Source organism: Psittacula echo (genome assembly GCF_963264785.1).
Source record: "Psittacula echo genome assembly, chromosome: 1".
In the NCBI taxonomy this organism is placed as follows: Eukaryota; Metazoa; Chordata; class Aves; order Psittaciformes; family Psittacidae; genus Psittacula; species Psittacula echo.
In genome coordinates, this window is record NC_137735.1 from 160,771,728 (window position 1) to 160,794,288 (window position 22,561).

The 22,561-nt window shown below is 40.3% G+C and overlaps 1 protein-coding gene across 1 annotated transcript in view; it reads right to left on the minus strand.

Moving 5' to 3' along the window:
• The window catches only part of LOC308217413 (uncharacterized protein), a gene marked incomplete at its 5' end in the record, with an annotated part of 54,753 nt that overhangs the window by 13,791 nt on the left and 18,401 nt on the right, over window positions 1–22,561 (minus strand). The window contains 18 exon segments of the mRNA XM_080610473.1: window positions 651–785; window positions 1,925–1,999; window positions 4,869–4,962; window positions 5,155–5,330; window positions 6,229–6,381; window positions 8,227–9,180; window positions 10,367–10,513; window positions 10,995–11,178; window positions 13,156–13,369; window positions 16,583–16,721; window positions 16,952–16,985; window positions 17,920–18,069; window positions 18,781–18,977; window positions 19,011–19,019; window positions 19,833–20,810; window positions 21,231–21,316; window positions 22,306–22,350; window positions 22,442–22,508. Of these exon segments, the coding sequence (XP_080466599.1) occupies window positions 651–785; window positions 1,925–1,999; window positions 4,869–4,962; window positions 5,155–5,330; window positions 6,229–6,381; window positions 8,227–9,180; window positions 10,367–10,513; window positions 10,995–11,178; window positions 13,156–13,369; window positions 16,583–16,721; window positions 16,952–16,985; window positions 17,920–18,069; window positions 18,781–18,977; window positions 19,011–19,019; window positions 19,833–20,810; window positions 21,231–21,316; window positions 22,306–22,350; window positions 22,442–22,508 (3,837 nt within the window).

Sequence of the window (22,561 nt, forward strand, 5' to 3'; positions counted from 1 at the left end):
AATTTGATCTTTTAGAGTTCTTCAGTGCTTTATTCCCCTCTACTATTACTTACATCTCCTCTTTCTGGGTATTTACTTACTGACATCTCCCTCTTGGCATTTTCTCAGCCAAATCAGAGGAGAGTTGGTAACTGTTTTGTACTTCCATTTTTCTTCTACAGCAAAGGAGAAAAGGGAAAGACTGACCCCTGGAAACTGGCAGCAATTTCTTGCTTCCTAATCACTAGTTCATTTGCTTAGTATTCCTTCAGTACAGATTTCTGCAAGGCTTTTAAGCTCCTGCTACCCTGAAAACATGCACCAGCTCCTTGAAGTACTGCACTGGAAACACGAAGCATTTTAACACTGCCCAGAAACCAAGGAGTTACAGAATGATCAGAAGGAATCCAAGAAAGAACTGGGGAACTGTGGCCTTATTTGATGTGCTCAACTGATAGCAAACCACACTGGGAACTCTTCCCAATAGAATTGCTGCAGAATTTACACAGAGATACCCAACTAGCTTTTCCTGGATGATCCCCAAATGACAAGATACTCGAGCTTGAATGACAGGGATAATGGAAAAAAGCAGAGTAAGCAAGAACTCAACAAAAAGGTGGACACAGTTCTCTGGGTATTGACTAGGTGTTTGGAGAATTTTCTGGGCTCACTTGTTCCAGGAGTTCAGCCTTTTCCCTGTCAAGCTGAGCAACACGCTCTTCAAGGTGGGATCTTGACTTCAGCTGCTCTTCCCAGATGCTGTGTAAGTCATCTGATGTCAGACCCAGCACATTCTGCTTTTGCATCTACGAAAGCAACAGCAGCAAAAGAAAATCTAAGGTGATCAGATAGACAACACTGCAACAGACAGCAGCAACATAAATGGAAACAGGCCTAAATGCTCTTTTCCCAAACCAAGATCTATGGTTAAAGTTAATGCAGAGTTATAACATAACCAGGAACAGCAGCTGTACCTGGTGGAAAGAATGAATGCTGTAGAAGTGGCAAGATAAGGTTGCAGCTTTGGGGGATAAGACACGACACGTACACACACAAAATCGCCCTATAACTTTCTTCCAAAGGTTGTCTGGGGTTCCTAGCAATACGTACTTTATAAGATAAGAATTCCGCTAGTGCCCACCACAGAAAATACCCTACCCTCATGGCTTCTGTACATCTCCCAAGAGTAAGAAAATGTTTTCAAATCAGCAATGCTATTTATGCTTCTACCCAAAAGAACAAAGTTTTGCTCAACAGATGCACCTGAGTGGAACAGAATTTGCTGATTCAGTTCACATATAAAGAATGCAAGTTAACTAGATGCTTTTAGTGGCATTCTGTAAGGGGAGAAAAAAATAGATGAAAAGATGTCTAATGATCTACAGAAAGTCATGAAAACCTTAGCAGAAAGGCTCAGATAAAAAAACCTTAGGGTGTACAACTTTCTCAAGAGTGTCCTTACAGAGTAGTGAAATGCTGCGTCTTACAACAGAAGCTAACATGATCTCAAGGGAAAGCTTTGACATAGCTGCAAAGATAACATGGATCTCCCCAGTCCAGTCTCCCTTTGCAGCTTTCAACCACAGACCTATCTCCCTCTGCCTGTATCATTCATCCTATTCATCATCTGCCATGGTTTAACTCCAGTAGGCAGCTAAGCATGACATGGCCACTTGCTCACTCCCCCAGTGGGATGGGAGAGAGAATTCATCAAACAAATCATGCTGAACACAAGTTCTTGCACACCACAACACAGACAGAAAACACAGCAGCAGGAGAATGAGGAAACTTACAGCCTTTTCCCTTGAGGGTACTTTGCCCTAAAACTAGAAGGGTATTTTTCAGCTTAACTGTGCCTACACAGCCCACCTGGTGTTTTCATTAATTACCTGCATACAAAATATTCCAAGACTAAACCAGTCATCCACAGAAGCCAGTCATGTACCTGTTGGTGGTGATCCTCTGCAGCTGTCTGTGTTGTCCGTAAGCTAGTTAACAAGTCTTCCAAGAGGTTATGAACCTACAGAAGCATTAAAAGAAGCACTATGACTTTCCAGACTGAAGTTCACACCTCATTACCAGAAATAAATATTACATACCCCTCTTCACCTCTTTATTTCTACAGCATTTACATAAAGCACCAATGACCAAAACAGCCACAGTTTGATGTCACTATAAAATTGTTTGCAGTCATCAGCTCTAGTTTTTTGCCTCAGGGAGAGAGAGCACCATGCAGGATACAAAGTCTCTTCAGTGAAAACAGGCTGAAGTAGCTTTTCCCACTCACGGTACATTTGAAAACCATGGCCTATTAACCAAAGGGAAGGATCAGCATCAGGACTGCCTTCCCTCTTCTCTTGTTAGTACTCACAAAGCCCAACTTTTACATGCAGTTATTTTCAAAATCTATTCAGTCCTAATAAGAATCTACAGTCGTAGCAAGAGCTCTTGTTTACTGGTTACAATACAAAAATAATTTCCTTCATGCAGGCCACAGATAAAAGCACCTTACCTAAGCTAAAATTAATGAATTAATGTTTCATAAAATTAGAGGCAGTGGGAAATTCCAAGACTCGCACCAAGTTCTGAAAATGATACAACAGGCATTTCTCTTCTCTCTTTCATGAAAACAAACACACACCAAGTGGCCAAAGGAAAAACAATTCTGCACAGCAAAAGTGTTTTGTTCCAAAACATAATATAAAAATATATTTTGTATTATAAAATAAAAATATAACAAATAAAATATAAAAATAAATGTTTTGCTCCAAAATATTAAAAAATAATTTTTTTTCCAGTCTGATGATGTCAGTCAGGCCTCCAGCACAAAGTGCTTGGCATCAGTATCTCCTGTAGAATTTCCATGACTTAACTTGATGAATACCCTTAAAGATCCTCAGGGCAGTGAGAAGGGCATGCAGCAAGCTCACTGCCCTGGACTTCAAGACAGCAGACTTTGGCCTCTCCAGGAATCTGCTCAGCAGGGTTCCATGGGATAAAGCCCTAGAGGGCAGGCAGGCCCAAGAATCCTGGTTGATATTCAAAGATCACCTGCTCCAAGACCCGAAGCATTGCATCCCAACTAGAAGGAAATGCAGCAGGAGGGGCAGGAGGCCTCCATGGATGGACAGCGAGCTGCTGAGAAAACCTAAGAGGGGAAAAAAAGCAGCTTGTAAAAGGTGGAAGCAAGGACAGGCAGCCTGGAAAGAACACAGGGATATTGTTCAGGTAGCTAGGGATCATGATGGTCAGGAAAGCTAAGGCCCAGTTAGAATTGAGTCTGGCCAAGGATGTCAACAGCAACAGGAAAGGCTTCTATAGGTATGTTTCTAACAAAAAGACAGACCAGGAATAATGTGGGCCCTCTCTGGAAGCAAATAGGAGAACTAGCTACACTGGATTTGGAGGAGGCTGAGTTTCTCAATAACTTCTTTGCCTCAGTCTTCGCTGGCAAGTGCTCTGACCACACCACTCAAGTGCTGGAAGACAGATGCAGGGACTGTGAGAATAAAGACCTTAAGCCCACTGTAGGAGTGGGTCAGGTTCAAGACGATCTTAAGAACCTGAATGTGCACAAGCCCATGGGACCTGATGAAATCCATCCACTGGAAGAGCTAGAAAATGGTGTCCCTCAGGGGTCGCTGTTGGGACTGACCCTGTTCAACATCTTTGTCGGTGACATGGACACTGGGACTGATGCCGCCTCAGCAAGTCTGCTGACAACACTAAGCTGTGTGCTTTGGTTGATACACTGGAGGGAAGGGATGCCATCCAGAAGGACCTTGACACATTTATGAGGTGGGCCAATGCCAACCTCACAAAGTTCAACAATGCTAAGTGCAAAGTTATCGATTCGGGTCAGGGCAATCCCAGGCAATGCTACAGGCTGCGCATGGAAGTGATTCAGAGCAGCCCTGCAGAGAAGGACTTCGGGGTGTTGGTCAGTAAGAAACTGAACATGAGCCAGCAGCGTATGCTCACAGCCCAGAAAGCCAACCGTATCCTGGGCTGCATCAAAAGGAACATGACCAGCAGGTTGAAGGAGGTGATCCTGTCCCTCTACTCTGCTCTCATAAGCTCTCACTTGAACTACTGTGTGCAGTTCTGGTGTCCTCAACATAAGAAGGACATGGAGCTGTTGGAGCAAGTCCAGAGGAGGGCCACAAGGATGATCAGGGGACCAGAGCACCTCCCGTGTGAAGACAGGCTGAGAAAGTAGGGGCTGTTCAGCCTGGAAAAGAGAAGGCTGCGTGGAGACCTCACAGAAGCTTTCCAAGGGGCCTACAAGGATACCAAAGAGGGACTCTTCATCAGGGACTGCAGCAACAGAAGAAGGTGTAATGGGTTAAAACTTAAACAAGGGAAGTTCAGGTTAGATATAAGGAAGGCCTTTATACTGTGAGGGTGGTGAGGCTCTGGAAGAGGTTGCCCAAAGAAATGGTGAATGACACATCCCTGACAGTGTTCAAGGCCAGGCTGGACAGAGCCATGGGCACCACCGTCTAGTGTGAGGCATCCCTGCCCATGGCAGGATGATCTTCAGGTCCTTTTCAACCCTAACCATTCTATGAATCTACGATACATATTGCAACAAGTGTTTGAAGCAGCATCTGATATCACAGAGGGTCTAAAGCAGACAATAGTTACACCAGCTTATTAATGTCAAATCTTTACTTTTTAGAGCATTAAGTAGGGCCTCCTATAGTACCATGGGAAACCCTCAAAATCAGAAAGCTGGGGAATGGACCAGGCTGCTTTCTGAGCAGCCTGTATTCTGGAACTCAGTTTTTCCCAGGCTCTCCAGGAAAACCTCATCTTAAAATTTCCCCACAGGAACAGATAACTAGGCTCAGGAGCTCACAAAATAGGGACGTTTACGACCAGCTTACTGAGGCAGAGGCTTGCAGGTCTCTCTGAAGGGCTTCAGTCCTACTGCTTTGTTGCTGGACCGTGGCTTCCAATCTGGCGTTTTCAATTTCAAGGCTTAGAAAGAAATACAGGTCTTATTATGGGAATCCACCAGAGCACCAATTCAGAAAGAACAGCATGAAATAATGCGGAATCCAAAAGTGTCCTTCAAAACAGTATATCAACTTGCTGTGATACAAGACTATCCTGCTGGTTTCGCACAGTTCTAGAACGTGACAGCCAGCTTGCTTCCCTGTGTTCTCTTACCGCTGCACGTGTTCTTCCAGTTGTTTGATAGTAGCATTAGTCGCAGAAGATGCCAACAGGAGGTCCTGCAGTTTCTGGGAAGAAGCTACTACTTCTCTTTCCTTATTATCCAAGACAGTCTTCAAGTCATGGACACAACGCTCAGACTGAAGTTTCTGTTCTTCCAAATCCTGTACCTGTCAAATCACAGGAAGAATCCACAGAAGTCAGGTGAGCTTTTACACAGAGGAATCAGCTGCTGCTGTAGAGTTCAAGTACTGCATGTTATCTGTGCATACCCTCTATGCGAAGAGTACATTCACACCTCCACGTCTACTAGCAGAAGAACACAAACTCTGTTGCTTCATCATCTTTTGTCCTGGCCTCTCCCATCCCTCTGTTGATTTCCTATAGCACAGTTCAAAGTACCAACACTGTCTCTCCTGCCCTTTCAGTGACTTGTGACACTCTTTCTATCCACTTGTTTACTCCATTGAAAACATGAATTAAAAAAAGTTCATACTTTTTCTAAAGTGACTTCAAGACTTCCTCTTAAGAGGATTTGGTTACATTTTCAGAAATAACACTGCAAAATATGTTCCCCAGCTCAGACAGAAATTTACAATTCACTTTCAAGAAGGCCACTTAATGATGGGAAATCCTTAAGCAGGGCGAAAGTGGGCTTTGGGAGGGAAATAAATAAATGCAGAGTAAGTTACAAAAGTATTCAGAATTGGCACGTTACCTGGTGGTGGGAGTAGGTGGTAAACATAGAAATCATAAAAAAGCCCAAATGCAGCAGGCCAGTATTTCTACTCTTCTCCAGAAATCAGACATGCTTGGCCAAACCAAATGCAACACACCAGTTTATTCTGCAAAGCACCTTAGCAAATACAACCACCTTTGTCTATGTAAGGACATAGTGTCTTCATGTCAAAAGACATGGACAACAAGTTTATAGAACAGTGCAATTCATTCAGAGATCATTAAATTCATCCAGTTGATGTTTTTTTCCTAGGGTTTTAGGACAACATTCACTCCTGCTTTAATCAGGCACTCTCAGATTTTTTCCATACAATTACAGACATTAAGTACCTTGGTGTTAACCTTTTCCAATTCCTTTTGCAAGCGCAGCTTGTCCTCCTCCAGCTCACAGCGGTAGCGTGTAGTAACTTCAAGTGAAGCTTCTGACATAGATTGCTTTTTAAGAGCATCGGCAAGCTCCTGCTGCAGCTGTCTGACCACTCCCTAATGAAACAGTTTAATGAGTGTGATGAAAGTTTTAAGAACATTAAATAAACTTTTACTTTAACTTACTATATAATTAAACCTGTTTTAGGATTGAATTCAAAGGTACGAAATTTTGCCTGCAACCAGCAAGCATCTGTACAGATGACAACCTCTCTTCGTCTCTCAGCTGAGCACCTCCAAGCTATTAGCAGCTGTTCATGAGGGCTTGTTTCCCAAAACATAAAAAAGGCTCAGGTATTATTCTTCTTGAAAAACATACAAGCACACACTGCGATCATGTGTTTTTCTAATAACACCCAAAGAAAACTATTGTAAGAGACATAATTTGACTGCAGATATTAATCAGATGACCAAAGGCAGGGCTGCATATTAGATCACTTTAGTCTATTCCTCCATTATAGAAATATAATTAAAAAGATATATGTGAAAGCTCTTCTCAGGTATGCTTTAAGTATGTGCTGAATCACATTCTTTTGCAGCCTTATTACCACCTTCATTTTAGACTACCAACTGCATTTATACTGACATTAGATTTATGAAAATCTGGATAGTTCACATGTGTATATCAAGTATCTTCATAATGAATCTGTTATTTTGGTGTAAGAATACAAAGCAATTCACAGATTAATATGACTGCCAGTACTTCTGGAGTTCTTCCCTCCCCCTGTGGCAACTGACAAATAAACAACAAGGTGGTGATCTGACATTATCTGAGATTCTGGATTTGTTATGAAGAAGGAAATGTAATTTTAAATCACTGTTCAAACCATTAAGGGAGGCAAACTTTACACCTTATTTCTTAGAGTAGAAATATTGAACGTGATTAGTTCTTATCTTTGACAAAGCAAAAGAAGATTAAACAAAATGGGTAAGGCAACTTTTAAATCACTGCTCTACCTGGAATTGGTAGAATATTCTAACAATAGAGAAGAGAGTACCTACTCATAGGAACATATATAACAACGCATTCTCCCACTGCCTACAGCTTTTTCAGCTATCTGTAACTCACTCCTACTTCTGCCTTTATTCTCCTCTCTTTTTCCTTTACAAAAGCCATCTACATGCAGTAATAGGAGCAACACTTGGTTCATGTGTGTTTGAACAACATAAAATGATGCTAGTGCTCTGCACAGGAGCATGTTTTATACTCATGCACTGTGTGAGTTTGTAGAATGACAGTTTAGCTGATGTCCTGATGAGTATTCTGTCCAGTTAATTAGTCTTTTACAGAGCCATAAAGAAGGAACGCATTTAAATACGGCTACACATCATAAAACAGAGAAACGAAAGTTTAGGTTACTGTCTGAAATTACCTTCTCGAGGACCAGACAGGCCCCCAGAACCCCAACACATATACATAAATAAACACCTGGACAGTACTAATACTCTTCAGTTTTGGTAGCAACTTATGGAGAAGTCATTTTTTTTCCTCTGTAGGAGCTTAAAATAAATCCATCCCCATCACTTCACTTGTCTGCATTTTCATTTCTCAACCCTCACAAATTGGATGGTTCTTTGTGTTAACAGTGCAAGACATAAATATCAAACACAAAATCATTCTATAGGGCATAAAATAGACTAACAAAAGAGTTAAAAAAATTGTAGAGACGAATCACTGTTCCTGGTAAAATCTGAGACTTTTTTCCATTCTCTGCTCAGATGTGAGCAGTAATATCCTGTTTGCCAAAACCTTCCACAATTCTAAGTGCAACATGATAAACTGGAACAGATCACCATTATTTGGTCCCATGCACATAACTTACACCTGGTACATTTTAGAAACATAAAATAGCTTTAAGAGCTAAGAAACTTTAAATTGTTCTTTCTAAGTGTATACTTTACCTCTCTTTCTGCTTTCTCAGTCTCGTATTTAAAGACTTGTTCTCTTAAATCAGTACACTTGGCATTTAATTCCTTATTTCTCTCTTCCACTAGGCAAACTTGCTTTTCAGTATCAGCTCTGAGTTTATTGAAAATATCATTAAACCTATCCTGCACATCAGTCACTATTTTTTCTTTGATGATCCCCTTGTTCTGCGTATCTTCCAGTTGCTGACGGAGTAAAAGGTTTTCACTCTGAAGCTGGACCAATCGCTCCTGCATGGATTCCTGCTTTATTATAAATTTGCTTACTTGATCTTTCTCAAGTTGTCGAGCATGATCACATTCCTTTGCCTGACACTGGGCTTGACTTAATTCTTTTTGTGTCATTTCCAAAAGCAGTGTTTTTTCCCTGAGTGTTTGTTTCAACTGGTGAAGCTCATTTTCTAGACTATTAGCTTTGCTTTCAGCTTTACTCAGCTGCTGAGACAAGCTCTTATTGGTTTCTCGCACATCAGAGAGTTCATGATGGAGCTTATCTTGCAAGCGAAGCCATTCATCACGTTCTCTCTGAAATGTTCGTTCAACATCACATTTTGATGACTGATGACGTTCAAGTTCTTGAGCAGCAGTGTTCAGGCGGGAACGGAATGATTCAATTTCTGTCTCTAGTCTGTCTTTGCTTTCTTTTGTCTGCTCAAGTTTGGAAGATAGCACTGCAGATTCTGTCTTTAATAAGTTCAGCTGTCCATTGTATTGAAAAACTGTTTGTGTTAAAGCTTCTTCATTGAGTTTAAGTTCCTTTTTGAGATCCTCATTTTTTTCTTTCAAGGCTTCATTTTCCTCTAAATATTTTCCTTCTTCCTCCTGCTGCCTAAGTCTTACTTGATCAAGTTCTAGTCTTAGCATACCAATCTCATCTTGTAGCAACTGATTTTTGTACAACAGATCCTTTTCTCTCTCAGTGTTGGATTCCTGAATGCCGGGAAACATGAATAAATAGCCAATTAGGAAACAAATCTACAAAACCACTTCAGCATTAAACTGTGTTTAACATTTCTAATACTGAAGCATGACTTCAAACATGAGAGTGAAATATCAATTAATACATAAGCTATTCTAAGAACCCATGCACGTGTACAATGTATGCGCACAATGGATGTGTAACATGCCCTTAAACCCTAAATGAACATCCTAAATATACCTTTTTTTGTTTCTTAAGCCAGCAACCAAACAATAGAATTTATTTGAATATCTCATAGAATCATAGAATAGTTAGGGTTGGAAAGGACCTTAAGATCAACTAGTTCCAACCCCCCTGCCATGGGCAGGGACACCTCACAAGTATATGTCAAATATAAAGCTTTTAAAATTACAATACTTTCTTATATGTGCATGTCTTTAAAATATTTGCTTTAAGGTTAATTTAGCTGTGGAGATGATCTAGTCCACCCCCTCTGCCAAGGCAGGGCCACCTAGAGCAGGTTACACAGAAATGCATCCAGGCAGGTACTGACTGTCTCCAGAGAAGGAGACTCCACAACCTCCCTGGGCAGCCTGTTCAGTGTTCTACCCACGTAAAGAAGTTCTTCCCCATGTTGAGGTGAAATTTCTTGTGTTTCAGTTTACGGCCATTGCTCTCTGTCCTGTCACTAGGCAACACTGAAAAGTCTTCATATTCCTTCACTGAATTTTAGTATGTGGAGATCAAAAAGAAAGGCATGCTTGAAGTCAGTCAGTTTGATAACAGAGTAAGTAATAAAAGCAAGTAGTGACAACACAAACAGTGTCAAACAGCTTTCTTCCTGGTCAACCCGAATGCAGGTAGCTAGGTGTTTTAACTGCTAGAATCCTTAAAAACTAATGACAAAATGTCTATGAAATGAAAAATAACAAAGAGCTTTGGAAACAGCATAAATAGCATCTTCTGTTTGTTTCCTACTTGAACATGCAATTCAGGTGCATACAGGACTGATGCTGTTTCCCAGAACTTTCAAAGACATTAGGGAAAACGAAAAGAGGTATTTAACACAGTTGAGTTACACTGCAAAACCGTAAATAATCCATTAAGAAGCAGAAAATGTTATACAAGATTTTTCATGTCTTTAGAACAAACATGGTGAAATTTAATTAATCAGAAAAAAAAAATAAAATTGCTTACCTCTGAATTTTTTTCTATACTTCTTCTTGTTTCTTCTTCTAGTTCCTTTTGCCTCCAAAGGTGGTTGTTCAAAATTCCTTCTTGCAGGGCTCTGGCACTCTTTTCCTGAGAGAGCTGTTTCTGTGTTTCATCACGCTCTTCTTCAACCTACAGTAATACAATTAAACTGCCTGCACCTTGAGAAAAATCAGAGCTAGCAATATCTTCCCATTGTCCTTTGTACTCTTGCAAATATTTTTGTTTCCTCAGTTATGATAATCCATTTATAAATAATAAATTTTAAAATTCTTCTGAAAAATTAAGAAATACAGAATGGTTTTTAGTAATTTAGAAAAATAACTCAGTCAGACTTTGCCTGAAATGCAAACAAAACCTAAATTTTGAAAAAGGAGAAAATGAATCATTAAAAGGAATTACAAGCTTGCCAAGAAAAAAAAATACAAGAACAGACAAGAAAAAAATTAACAGACTACTTGTGAGCCAACGTGTTCTCAACTGTCCTCAAAATTTGGCAAGTTATCTAATGCCTCCTCCATGAACAAAGTACCACCTTCTTTAAGCATACTCAAATACAGTGACAAACAAAAAGAAGCAGAAAAATAAGAGTTTAACTCACTGTTTTATATACCTGTCTCAAGAGCTCTCTCAGTGTTATTAACTCCATCTCTAAATTCCTCGAGTGTAACTCAAGTTGCTGTTTTTCCTCCATCTCTTTACAATATTGATCTTCTTTCCTTCGGAGTTCTTCTCTTGTTTTCTCATACAATGTCTCTAATCTGAGCGTCTTTTCCTCTTCTTGTTTCAAAGTACATCTGGGATTGACAGAATATTTGAGAAACTAAAGCACTAATGTAAAATGCAGATATTCCACATGATGAACTTGCAGAGACAACTCATGCCATAAAAATACTAAATCTTTTCAGATTTCCTACAGTCTTTTCCAATTTCCTATTTTCACTGTAATTTTTAAATTTTTAAGGAATCCTAACTTCATTTCATGACCCATGAAATGGGTCAGTGTACAAGACACCTAAATAAACCACTGATAAACCTAATAAACCACTGATAAGCATGTCAGTAATAAAAGGAAGCCTAAGGTAAAATGTGGGCCCTCTCTGGAAGCCAATGGGAGACCTCACTACCTGGGGTCTGAAAAAAGCCGAGGTACTCAAGGATGTTTTTTGCCTTGGTCCTCCCCTGCAAGTGCTCCAGCCACACCACACAAGTAGCAGAAGGCAAAGGTGAGGACTGGGAGAATGAAGAACCTGCTGTAGGAGAAAATCAGGTTTGAGACCATCTAAGGAACTTGAAGTTGCATAGGTTCATGGGACCTGATGAGATTAATCTGCAGGTCCCAAGGGAACCGGCAGATGAAGTGGCTAAGACATTATCCATCATATGTGAGTTGTGGTGGTAGTCGGCAAAGTTCCCACTGACTGGAAAGGGGGAAACATCACTCCCATTTTTAAAAAGGGGAAAAAAGAAGGCCTAAGGAACTACAGACCAGTCAGTCTCACCTCGGCAAGATTATAGAGCAGATCCTCCTGGAAACTATGCTAACATGGACAATAAGGAGGTGACTGGTGACAGTCAACAAGGCTTCACTATGGGGAAATTGGGCCTGACAAATTTGGTGGCCTTCTAAAATGGGGTTATGGCATTGGTAAATAAGGAAAAAGTGACTGACTTCATCTACCTGGACTTGTGCAAAGCATCTGACACTGTCCCACATGACATTCTAGGCTCTAAACTGGAGAGATGGATTTGACAGATGACCACTCAGAGGATAAGGAATTGGCTGGATGGTTGCACTCAAATTGTTGCAGCCAGTGGAGATCAGTGATGAGTGGTGCTCCTCAGGGGTGGTATTGGGACTGGTGCTGTTTAACATCTTTGTTGATAGCACAGACAGTGGAATTGAGTGCACCCTCAACAAGTCTGCTGATGACACCAAGCTGTGTGGTGAAGCTGACACACTGGAGGGAACGGATGCATCTAAAGGGATCTTGATAGGCTCAAGAGGTAGGCCTGTGCAAACCTCATGAAGTTTAACAAGGCTAAGTGCAAGGTCCTGCACCTGGGTTGGGAGAATCCAAAGCACAAACACAGGCTGGGTAGAGACTCAATTGAGACAGCCAGGGCATGCTCAGCAAGCTCCCCAGTGAGGCCATCCTATGATACATCATCAACAGGGGATATTTCTTCCCAAGTGCAGGGCTTTTCATGTATCCTTGCTGAATTTCATATGGTGCTTGCTGGACACTCCTGTCTGAAGTGATATGAACAGTGATAAAAACTTCACACCATACATGTCTAGTTCAGGAATATGGGGAAAGGGGCAATCCCAAATTTGACCTAATAAATAAACAAGCAAGCACACAAATGCTCTCAACTGTGATCAGAGTTGCACTATGTAGAGTTACTAGAATTCCTAATATTCTAGACCAGCAGTAGCTACAAAAACAAGAATAAGAAAAAAACACATCTCAAATCTGTCTCAGAAATTTCATTTTCCCCATACATACTCTCTTGTTCTCTTCTCTTGCTATTAACAAAAAAAAAAAAAAAAGTTAAAACAATATCCAGAAGATTTTTACATGGAGTTAACATCCAGGCATTTCCTTCCCCCAACATTATGTTCTTTATAGTATAACTTGCCCACAGGATTCAAAAACCCCAAATATACAAAAGACTAGAAGCTTCTCATCCTATTGCCTGTACCATCAGCATCTTCTGGAACATGCGTGCACTGACAAGATAACACATTAGCAGAATGCAAGGCTACATACTTAAGGCTTTGGATATCACTTTTCCATTCCACTTCTTGGTGAGCCAATATGGATTTCAAATCTTGAGTCTCCTCCACTATTAATTTTGACTCTTCCTTTTCACTTTCCAATCTCCTTACTTCTCTCCAGACAGCTTTGTACCGATTTTTTTCATGTTTTATTTTCTGCTCATACTGAAGTAGTATGTTTTGAATTTTCAACAAAATAGAAGAACCTGTTTTGCGATAGAAGAGACACAAAGCTAAACAAATGCACAAGTACTTGCCAATGTATATACTATTTAATGATTTGCTCTATTGAGTGTAGGGAACAAGGTTTCGGTAGTGGGAAGACTGCAAGCAGTGGAGAAATCCCTGTGAGAAGAGGCTAGGGGCTACCCCATGCCAGACAGAGCTGGTTCCAACACACCCACTACAAAGCGCATCTGAGCCTCTCAGCCATGCTGGTGGCACCTAAGTGAAAACACATTTAGGAAAGGACAAAACCACCACACAGGCAGAGGAGAAGCGGAAAAGAATGTGAAAAGCAGCCCTGTGAACAGCCAATTCAGTGAAGGAGGGGAAGAAGATGCTCCTGATACCAGAGCAGAGATACCCCTGCAGCCCATGGCAACACAATGGTGGAGCAGGTACTCCTCTGCAGCCCTTGGAGAAGATTATGCTGGAACAGATATCCACAATGCAGCACTGTGGAAGACACCATGCCAGAGCAGGTAGACACTCCCTCATGGACCTGTGGCCCACGGAGAGCACAGGCTGGAGTAGATTTTCCCTGCTGGAAGGAGACACTACAGCAGGTATCCTGGCTTCAGCTGTAACAGTTATTTTTCTCCTTCCTAGTAGCTGGTGCAGTGCTGTGTTTTTGCCTGTAGTCTGAGAACACTGCTGATAACACACTGATGTTTTTAGTTATTGCTAAGTAATGCTTACTCTGATCAAGGTCTTTTCAGTCTCATGCTCTGCCAGTGAGCAGGAACACAAGAAGCTGTGAGGGAACAGAGACAGGACACCTGATCCAAACTAGCCAAACGGGTATCCCATACCACAGCATATCGTGCCCAGTGTATAAACTGGGGGGAGTTACCCGCAAGGCCAAATCACTGCTTTGGTCAGGCTGGGTATCGACTGGTGGGTGGTTAGCAACTGTACTGTGCATCACTCATGCTTATTGTTTCCTTTTCCTTTTCACCTTTTAGTTTTATATCTCTCCCCTTGTTATTTCCCTTATCATTCATTATTAAGATTGGTGGTAGTAGTATTAATAGTTTTGTATGGTACCTTAGTTACTGGGCTGCTCTCATCTCAGCCTGTGGGATTTACATTCCTTTTATTCTCCTCCATCCCTCCAGGAGAGGGGGGGAATGAAGGAGGGTGTGAGCAAATGGCTGCATGGTTTTGAGTTACCGGCTGGGCTTATTTCATGATAGCCCCACTCCAACCCCAGTGACAAGACACTGCAACCACTCCAACCACAGCGGTAGAAAATGCAGCTAAACCAAAGGACTAATCCGTGCCAATACCACTTGCTCCTATAAGCGAGGGGAAAAGCAAATGAGAGCCGGAAAGAGCAGCTCATGTGGTGAAAAAAGACAAAGACCCAATGCGCATACTAGAGGGGATGACATCTGAACAAGAGGTATTAAGAGTTACTAATATTAATAGAGGAATCTGAGGAAGAGGAAGAAGAGGTAACTTCTCGACCCTGCACCTCGACCGAGCTGTGGAATAGGCAAAAAGATTTCAGCCATCTGAAGTACATCATCACCTGGTTGCTCTGATGCTAGGACAATGGGGTCGACGGTCATGAACTAGAAGGTAGGGAAGCCAAGCTGGGATCACTTGCTAGGAAGGGAGAACTGACAAAGCGATTGCAAAAGAGAAATGAGCCCTCAGCCTCTGGAGGCGGCTTTTGGCAGCTGGGACAGAAAGCTATCCCTACAAGGACAATGTTATGTGTCACTCAGCCAAGTGGATCACAATAGAGAGAGGCATCCAGTACCTGAGGGGATCAGCCATTCTAGAGATGAACAGATGGCAGGAATACACCCATAGATCCAGATGAAGTCAGATGTACATGACTCATCTGGCGGGAACTTATGCGGAGTGCACCATCATCATATGCACACTCATTGGCATCAGTGACTTGGTATGAAGCACCACCACCAACAGTGAATGAAGTGAGTCACCAAGTCCGAGAGTTCAAAGACAATCTCACCCCTTCCATCATTGCAGCTGTGCAAAAACTGCCTCAGGAGGGCAAACAACTGAAAGACGATCTATCCAATCTATCCAGCTTCCCATATGTATTGATCTCAAGCTTTTTCAACCTATTTTGTCCTGTTGAGGAGGGGCAGTGAGAGCAGGTTAACCCTCACCTAATAAAATTTTAGCATTGTTTTAGAGACATAGCATTAGATAAAAGTAAGCATCACTATGTATATATATGCAAGCATCTTAACGACAGCTGATTACAAATACATATTTAAGCAAAACCATTATTTTGCTGCACTATTTGACATATGCTATTGAGGAGTGTGCTGGTTTTGGCTGGGATAGTGTTAATTTTCTTCAGAGTAGCTAGCACTGGGGCTAAGTTTTGGATTTGTGCTGAAAACACAACTGATAATATAGGGATGCTTTCGTTATTGCTGAGCAGTGCTCACACAGAGTCAAGGCCTTTTCCGGTTCTCACACCACCCCCACCAGCAAGCAGGTTGGGGGTGCACAAGGCGCTGGGGGCAGAAACACAGCCAGGACAACTGAGCCCAACTGACCCAAGGGATATTCCACACCATATGATGTCATGCTCAGCATGCAAAGCTGGGGGAAGAAGGAAGGAAGGAAGGGGGGATGTTTGGAGTGATGGTGTTTGTCTTCCTATGTAACCGTTGCATGTGATGGAGCCCTGCTGTCCTGGAAGTGGTTGAACACCTGCCTGCAATAGGAAGTGGTGAATTCATTTCTTGTTTTGCTTTGCTTGTTTGCTTATTAAACTGTCTTTATCTCAAACTCATGAGTTTTCTCACTTTCACTCTTCTGATTCTCCTCCTCATCCCACCTGAGAAAAGTGAGCAAGTGGCTGGGTGCTGCTTAATTGCCAGCTGGCATTAAACCACAAGAGAATATAAAGAGTAAAAAGATGATCTTGGTAACTTTTGATGACTGCCTTAAGAAAAGCTGAACCATACTTTGCAAGAATCTGCTTCTCAAGCTCTGAAGAGACCGAGAATCAGTGATAAAGCAAGACGTGTCTGTTGACATTACAGACAGACATCTAAGGCTAGGTGACGTAATTTCACATTTTTTGAGGGGGAACTCTAATCATAAAAGAATATTAAATAGAAATATAAAAATAAAATACCTAGGAGCGCAAAGAAATTGTGTTTTAAAAGAGACACAGCTGAAGACAAAGTGACTTGAAAACATACCTGTAGTATCCACGCTGAGCTGTTCTAACTGCAACATAGCCTCTTCGTAGGCTGAAGTTGGCGATTCAACATCCTCTGAAGTTGTGTCGGATGAGCGAGTTAAATCAAGGTCATCAGTTACAGCCATTTGTATGCTGACCTACAAACAATACAGCATTTTCTGTATACAATCATATAGCATCACAGATCATTGAATCATTCATGCATTTGTATTCTCTCATTCACAGCCCATAGATTTGGTTCAAATATGACAAAACCTCATACTAGCAGCAATTTGTGCATCTGGTTGATCACTATGCAAACACTCTTCGTAGTTAAGTGATTAAAAGCTGATGCAAACTATTTATCAAGAAACTAATTTTACAGTACCTTGTTATTTTCAATCCCTGTCCTGGCTGCAGGTCTGGAAAACAGAAATATACTTCAGTACTGAAAGGCTTATTATGAACAATTATCTGAAGTTGTTCTGAAAACTTTTATGTAAGAATTTTATTAGATTTAGTTGAAGACTGAAAAAAAATTTGTGTACTATTATGTCTACTGGAAGGCTATTTTCTTGACAAGATATTAAGCAAACAGTTGAAATAACTGTTCTCTGCACTTCACTCAAACTGATAGGGATCTTACAGCTAGACATGTGGGTTTAATACTGGGGGTTCAGCTCTCTTCAGGATTGAAAACCCTTCTCTTACAGGTCAAAGAACCTATAGGTCTTGGATTCTCTAGTGTACTGGGTCTGGCTGAGATGGAATCAAGTTTCTTCACAGCAGCCCACACAGTGCTGTGTGTCAGATTCTGATTGAAACAGTGTTGATAACACATCAGTGTTTTAGCTATGCTGAACAGTGCTTGTACAGTGTCAACACCTTCTGTTTCTTGCTTTAACTCCCATACAAAGCAGGGGCTAAAAGAAAAAAAAAATAAACAAAAATAATGAAAAAAAAAAAAAAGGCCAGAAAATAGAAAACCACCGTGAAAAACTGAGATGCCTGCAGTGAAGGAGTAATTCTGCTCTTTTATAAATCTCTCTTCTCCCTTTTTAAAAATAAGAAGAGTTAAAAAAAATACATAGGTATTCACACAATGCACACGCTCAGGTAATTATTTAGAATGCGTGCATATCTGACTGTATTAACTTGGCCAGTATGTTCAAAGCACTCTAAGCCAAAAGAGAAAAATTAAAAAAAAGTGCTTTTGAACACAAAGGCATTCAGGTAGCATTGTCCCATGAAGAACGATCAATACAGGCATCAGGTTTTTAAAAGCTTAGCTTTAGCTTTCAGGTCAACTTTTATCATTAAGTAAGGTTTCTTTATAACATTCCTTATATTCAGTACCTTCCTTCGTCTTGAGATGTCTCACTGGAAGTGCTATCATCCAGTACTTGAAAATTATTCCCACTGGAAGAGCTCAACTGCTGATTAGCCGCCTTCTTCAAAGTCCATCTTTTGTTTTTCTTTGCAACTTCTGCATTCAGAGCAAGTTTTCTACATTAAGTGGAAATGGAAAGACAATCGCTAATTGAGTAACATACTTAAATTATGTCCAGAAACAACTGACTTAACTCCAAAGGTGACAGAAGATACAAGTATTAAAAAAACCTTCCTTACGAATGAGTGGCAAACGTGGAACCTGAGCTAGATTCAGGTAAGCTGGAACATATCTAATATCCTCTAGAGAGCAGAATCCATTGAAAGACGAACAGGAAAAAAACTCCTGCTTTGGTTTACATACAAACATCTCCCTTCTTCAAACTTTTGAGATTGGTTTGGTAGGTTTTTTTCCCTTTTCCTGACAAAGAGCATTTGAACTTAATGAAAACACCAACTGCATGAAGATAACTAAAATCACCCAGAAAAGGCAGAAAGCAAAGTAAACTACAAGTTCCTACTTTTCTTTTCTGGATAGACATTTCCTATAAAAATCACTGTCTTTTTTTCCAGTCTTCAGCTTTGGTTTTGAAGACACATTTTGCCTTAGGACTGACAAGGAAATCCGTAGGATTTTTTTTTTTTTCTAAAGTAGGCAATAAATCTGAACCTGTGTTACAAGCTTAGTTTTTTCTAATTTTTTTTCCTCTAGATGTTTTAGAAGCAGTGGACTACTCAGTATGGCTTTCAGCACTGACAAAACTACTTCAGCTACTACAGTATCAGAAACTCTAAAAGATCCTTAAGTAGTACTACAAATAAGTTTACCCTTTCATTGGCATTTTAATCAGTTTTGACCTCTTCTCAGATGAAAAATTCTTTTTGTCCTCTTCTTCTATAGCACTTTCATTCTCCATTTTCAAACACTCATTCTTCCTTAGAGTAAGCTTCTGTTTCCTTTGCTGATCAGCAGTGCTGCTTGGTGGTGTATTTAAGTTATCAAGGTCATCTTGTTTTGCCATCACCTGCATTTTTAAACATCTTTCTTTGCCTTTTTCTTTCTCAACCTACAAAAACACATTTATATATTTCTTAGTTTTTCTAGAAGAGAAACACAATAGTCAAGATAGATTCAGGGTTTACCTTGAAAATAATGTAAAAAGAAAAATGACATTTTTAATTCATACAGAGAAGTATTCATAACAGAAGCACTGTCACAAAATCACACTACAGAGTATATTAAGTCATTGAAAGTACTTTGAATTCACTCATGATTAAAGATGTAACAAGAACACAGCCTGTAAAAAGCAAACAATAGTGTGTATCAAAACATAAACAACAAAATTAAAACATTACAGATGGATAAAGAGTTTGAATGACTGCAGAATGTTAGCTGTAAAAGCACAGAGGAAAATCAACTGCAAGTGTGCTGGGCTACTGCTTCTCTAATGGGGGCCAAAGCAGGATCCCAAACCCACAACCAGAAATGGTTTCACAGCAAACAGGAATTTTAGTGAAGGGCAACGATGACACACCATGCAGAAATCACAGCAAATGAATAGATTAGTCAAGACCCTGTTCAGAAGCTATTTTCATTCTCTGATTCAGAATCAGAACTGATGTAACTCTGTGCATTTCTTTTACTCACACTGCAACTGAGTGCCACCTTTTGTTAAAATGGAACAATAATGTATTCTGTGTTTTCCAAAACTGGGGAGGACAACTCTCCGCTGCTCTATTAATCGATAAGTAATGTATTTCCATTAAAACAAAAACCAATTAGCACAAAGCATCTTCCCTTAATGATTAATAGCTAAAGTGAACAGGACCATTGATATGGAGAAAGACTGAAGAATAAGGGGTAGCAGGTGAACTTCTACCTCTTTTTGCAGCTCTGCCTTCTCTTTCTCCAAAGCCAGGAATACTATTTGCAGCCTTCCTATCTTACTCTTAAATCTTTCCATATCTTGTTTTAGTTGCTCATCAAGATTCCTTTTCAGCATGCCACGTGATTGCTGAGCATTTGCGAAAGGACTTTCAATTTCTCTTTCTCCTATATTTTTACTGTCCAAAAGGTAGTTGCTGGGAAGATCTTCATTAAATCCAGAGACTTTTCCACGCTTCCTTTCTGTTGCAAAAAGTGCATCTTCGTCACTTGTAGAAACAGGTCTTATTTTAGGAAGAGCATTAGAAACGTCATCCAAAATATCTGATTTTAAGCTATGTCTCAGGGAGCATTCAGGATCTCCCTCTACATTACTACTAGGTCCATTTTCCTTCTCTGCCATTTTCATTGCAGGCACTTTCTTTTCCTCTCCTGTTGCTACAGGCATCTTTGTATTATCTCTATCGTTTCTCCCATCTTCTTCATCTGCACTCCAGGTATCTTCCATATTTGCATTTAAGTTATTTTGATAAGGAAAGACACCAAGACTCGGAATTACAATTTCCATTTTGGGTACTTTTCCACCTAACATAAGTTTAGTATCTCCAAAATCATCTTTACTTTCTAGCTTACTACTTGATTCTGTTGCAGGAGATGAAACAACAGCACTCTTCAATTCTTCACTGAAGCCATCTTCTGACACTTCTTCCACAAGGGAAGCAGTTTTCCCAGTTTCATTAATTTCACCAAACAGTTGCTTCAGCTCTGCTGTAATGTTTTTAAAACTTGTTTTCAACGCCCTTTTTTCATTTTCAACCCACAGTTTTTCATACCTTTCTTCCCAAGTTTTTTGACTTAACTGCTTGTCAGCACTACGTGACTTCTCAGCAGGGTGTGAAATTTCTGGTCTGTCAGCCTGATTTTCATAGGCTGCTTTTTGTATCAAGTTGGTAGTTTCTAAAATATATTTATCCTTAAGTAAACAGGTACAGACAGAAACGTTTCCAAGAAAAAGGAAGTTACAGTTAATCTAGGTAATTTCTGTTGCAAACTCATCCTTACTATGTAACAGAAATAAAACATTTTGAGAGCAATTTTTATAATTAAAAAAAAAAAGATGCTAAAGATTCACAGTATCACACAAAAGGAAAAACACTAGTCAAAATTTAAGCAAACTGGCTCTAAACAAATCAGTAGAAAAGCAAGTCTCCAACATAATTACAAGGATTTTACCCTACTGTAAAAAGACTGTATCCAACTTTACTTCAATACAGCCTTCATCTATAGGACTCTCCTTTCAGCATTACGCACTGACTGGTATGTTTTCTTTACCTTAGTGTAGAATATGATTTACCAATTCAGACTCTAATTCAAAATAGTTGCATTTACATACCTGTACTCCATAGTTTTCAGTGGTATCCTTGATGTCTTCTTTTGTAGCTGATGATGACATGTGAGAGCTAGATCCTGAGTACTCACCTACAGCGAAAAAAACATTTCTACAACCAGCATGACTTAATACTACTTATTTACACTCAGAGTGCATCTTGAATCATCATATTTGTAAGAAAAACTCTTAACAAAAAATAACATATCCCCTCAAATGCGTGAGCTCCTATACACATAACCTCCATAATTCAACATCTTCCTTTCCTTCAATAGTTACACATAGTTTTTGTAGAGAGGTCCTTGTCCTTCTTACTAGAATTGTAATGTGGCTGGATAATTTGAACCAACAAGATCCCCCTTCACTGAGCATACAGTTCTGGGAGTGTCAACGGGAAGGCATGGCGAGAAGTATTGGAGCCTGATGAAGTCCAAGAAAAGTACGTCCACAGACATCACACTGATTTTTAATATCCTTTCAGAAAACAAAAGGAAAAGAATTCAAGGGAGCAGAACTAGGCACAGGCAGGCACCCAGGATTCGGTAATGTGCACATCGTAATCATTCCTGCTAAGTACAGCTACAGCATGATCCCAAGAATTACCCTTTGTCTCACCTGCAGCTTCTGGACATCCCTAGCCTGGAATCAGCCACAGCACATGCTCAGAGAACCAGGAATACCAAGAAGGTGTGTGTGTGGTTTGACATGTTGGTTTGTTTTTGGGGTGGGTTTTTTTTTAGTTGCTTTGGTTTGGTGTTAGGGTTTTTTTTGGTTTTGGGCTCTTGGGTTTTTTTTTGAGGGGGTGGGGAGGGAGGTGTGTGAAATTGGAAAGAAAGTAAAACTCAGGACTGCCTGAAAAGGGGAGATGACAGCAGTCACGGGGGAGGAAGCCTACATTATGGAAGAATATTAGTGTTGAATGGCAGACTAGAGGAGAGAGCAAACACAAACATAGATGCATATTTCAGTAGACCTGCTGCTCCCAGGATATCTTACTAGAACCTTTAATTTAATATTAGGAAAAAATATGCAAGTACAATATGTCCATAAAAGAACACTACAAAGAGACTGTTATGAATACCTTCAATATTCTCTGCATCTCCTAAACCAAATTCCTCCAACAGATCTGCAAAACAAATGAGTCAGATGCTTTATTAAATACTCCTGTCCAGAAAGATGAAGAAGCAAAACCCAGAACCACATGAAGCGAATGTTACCTGATTTCTCCTGTCTATTTTTAGGAGAGGGTTTATTTATTTCTGAAACAGCTTCGGCAGTCTTCAACTACAAAAGACACAATCCAATGATAAACAAACCAAATTCAAAGCAACTACGTA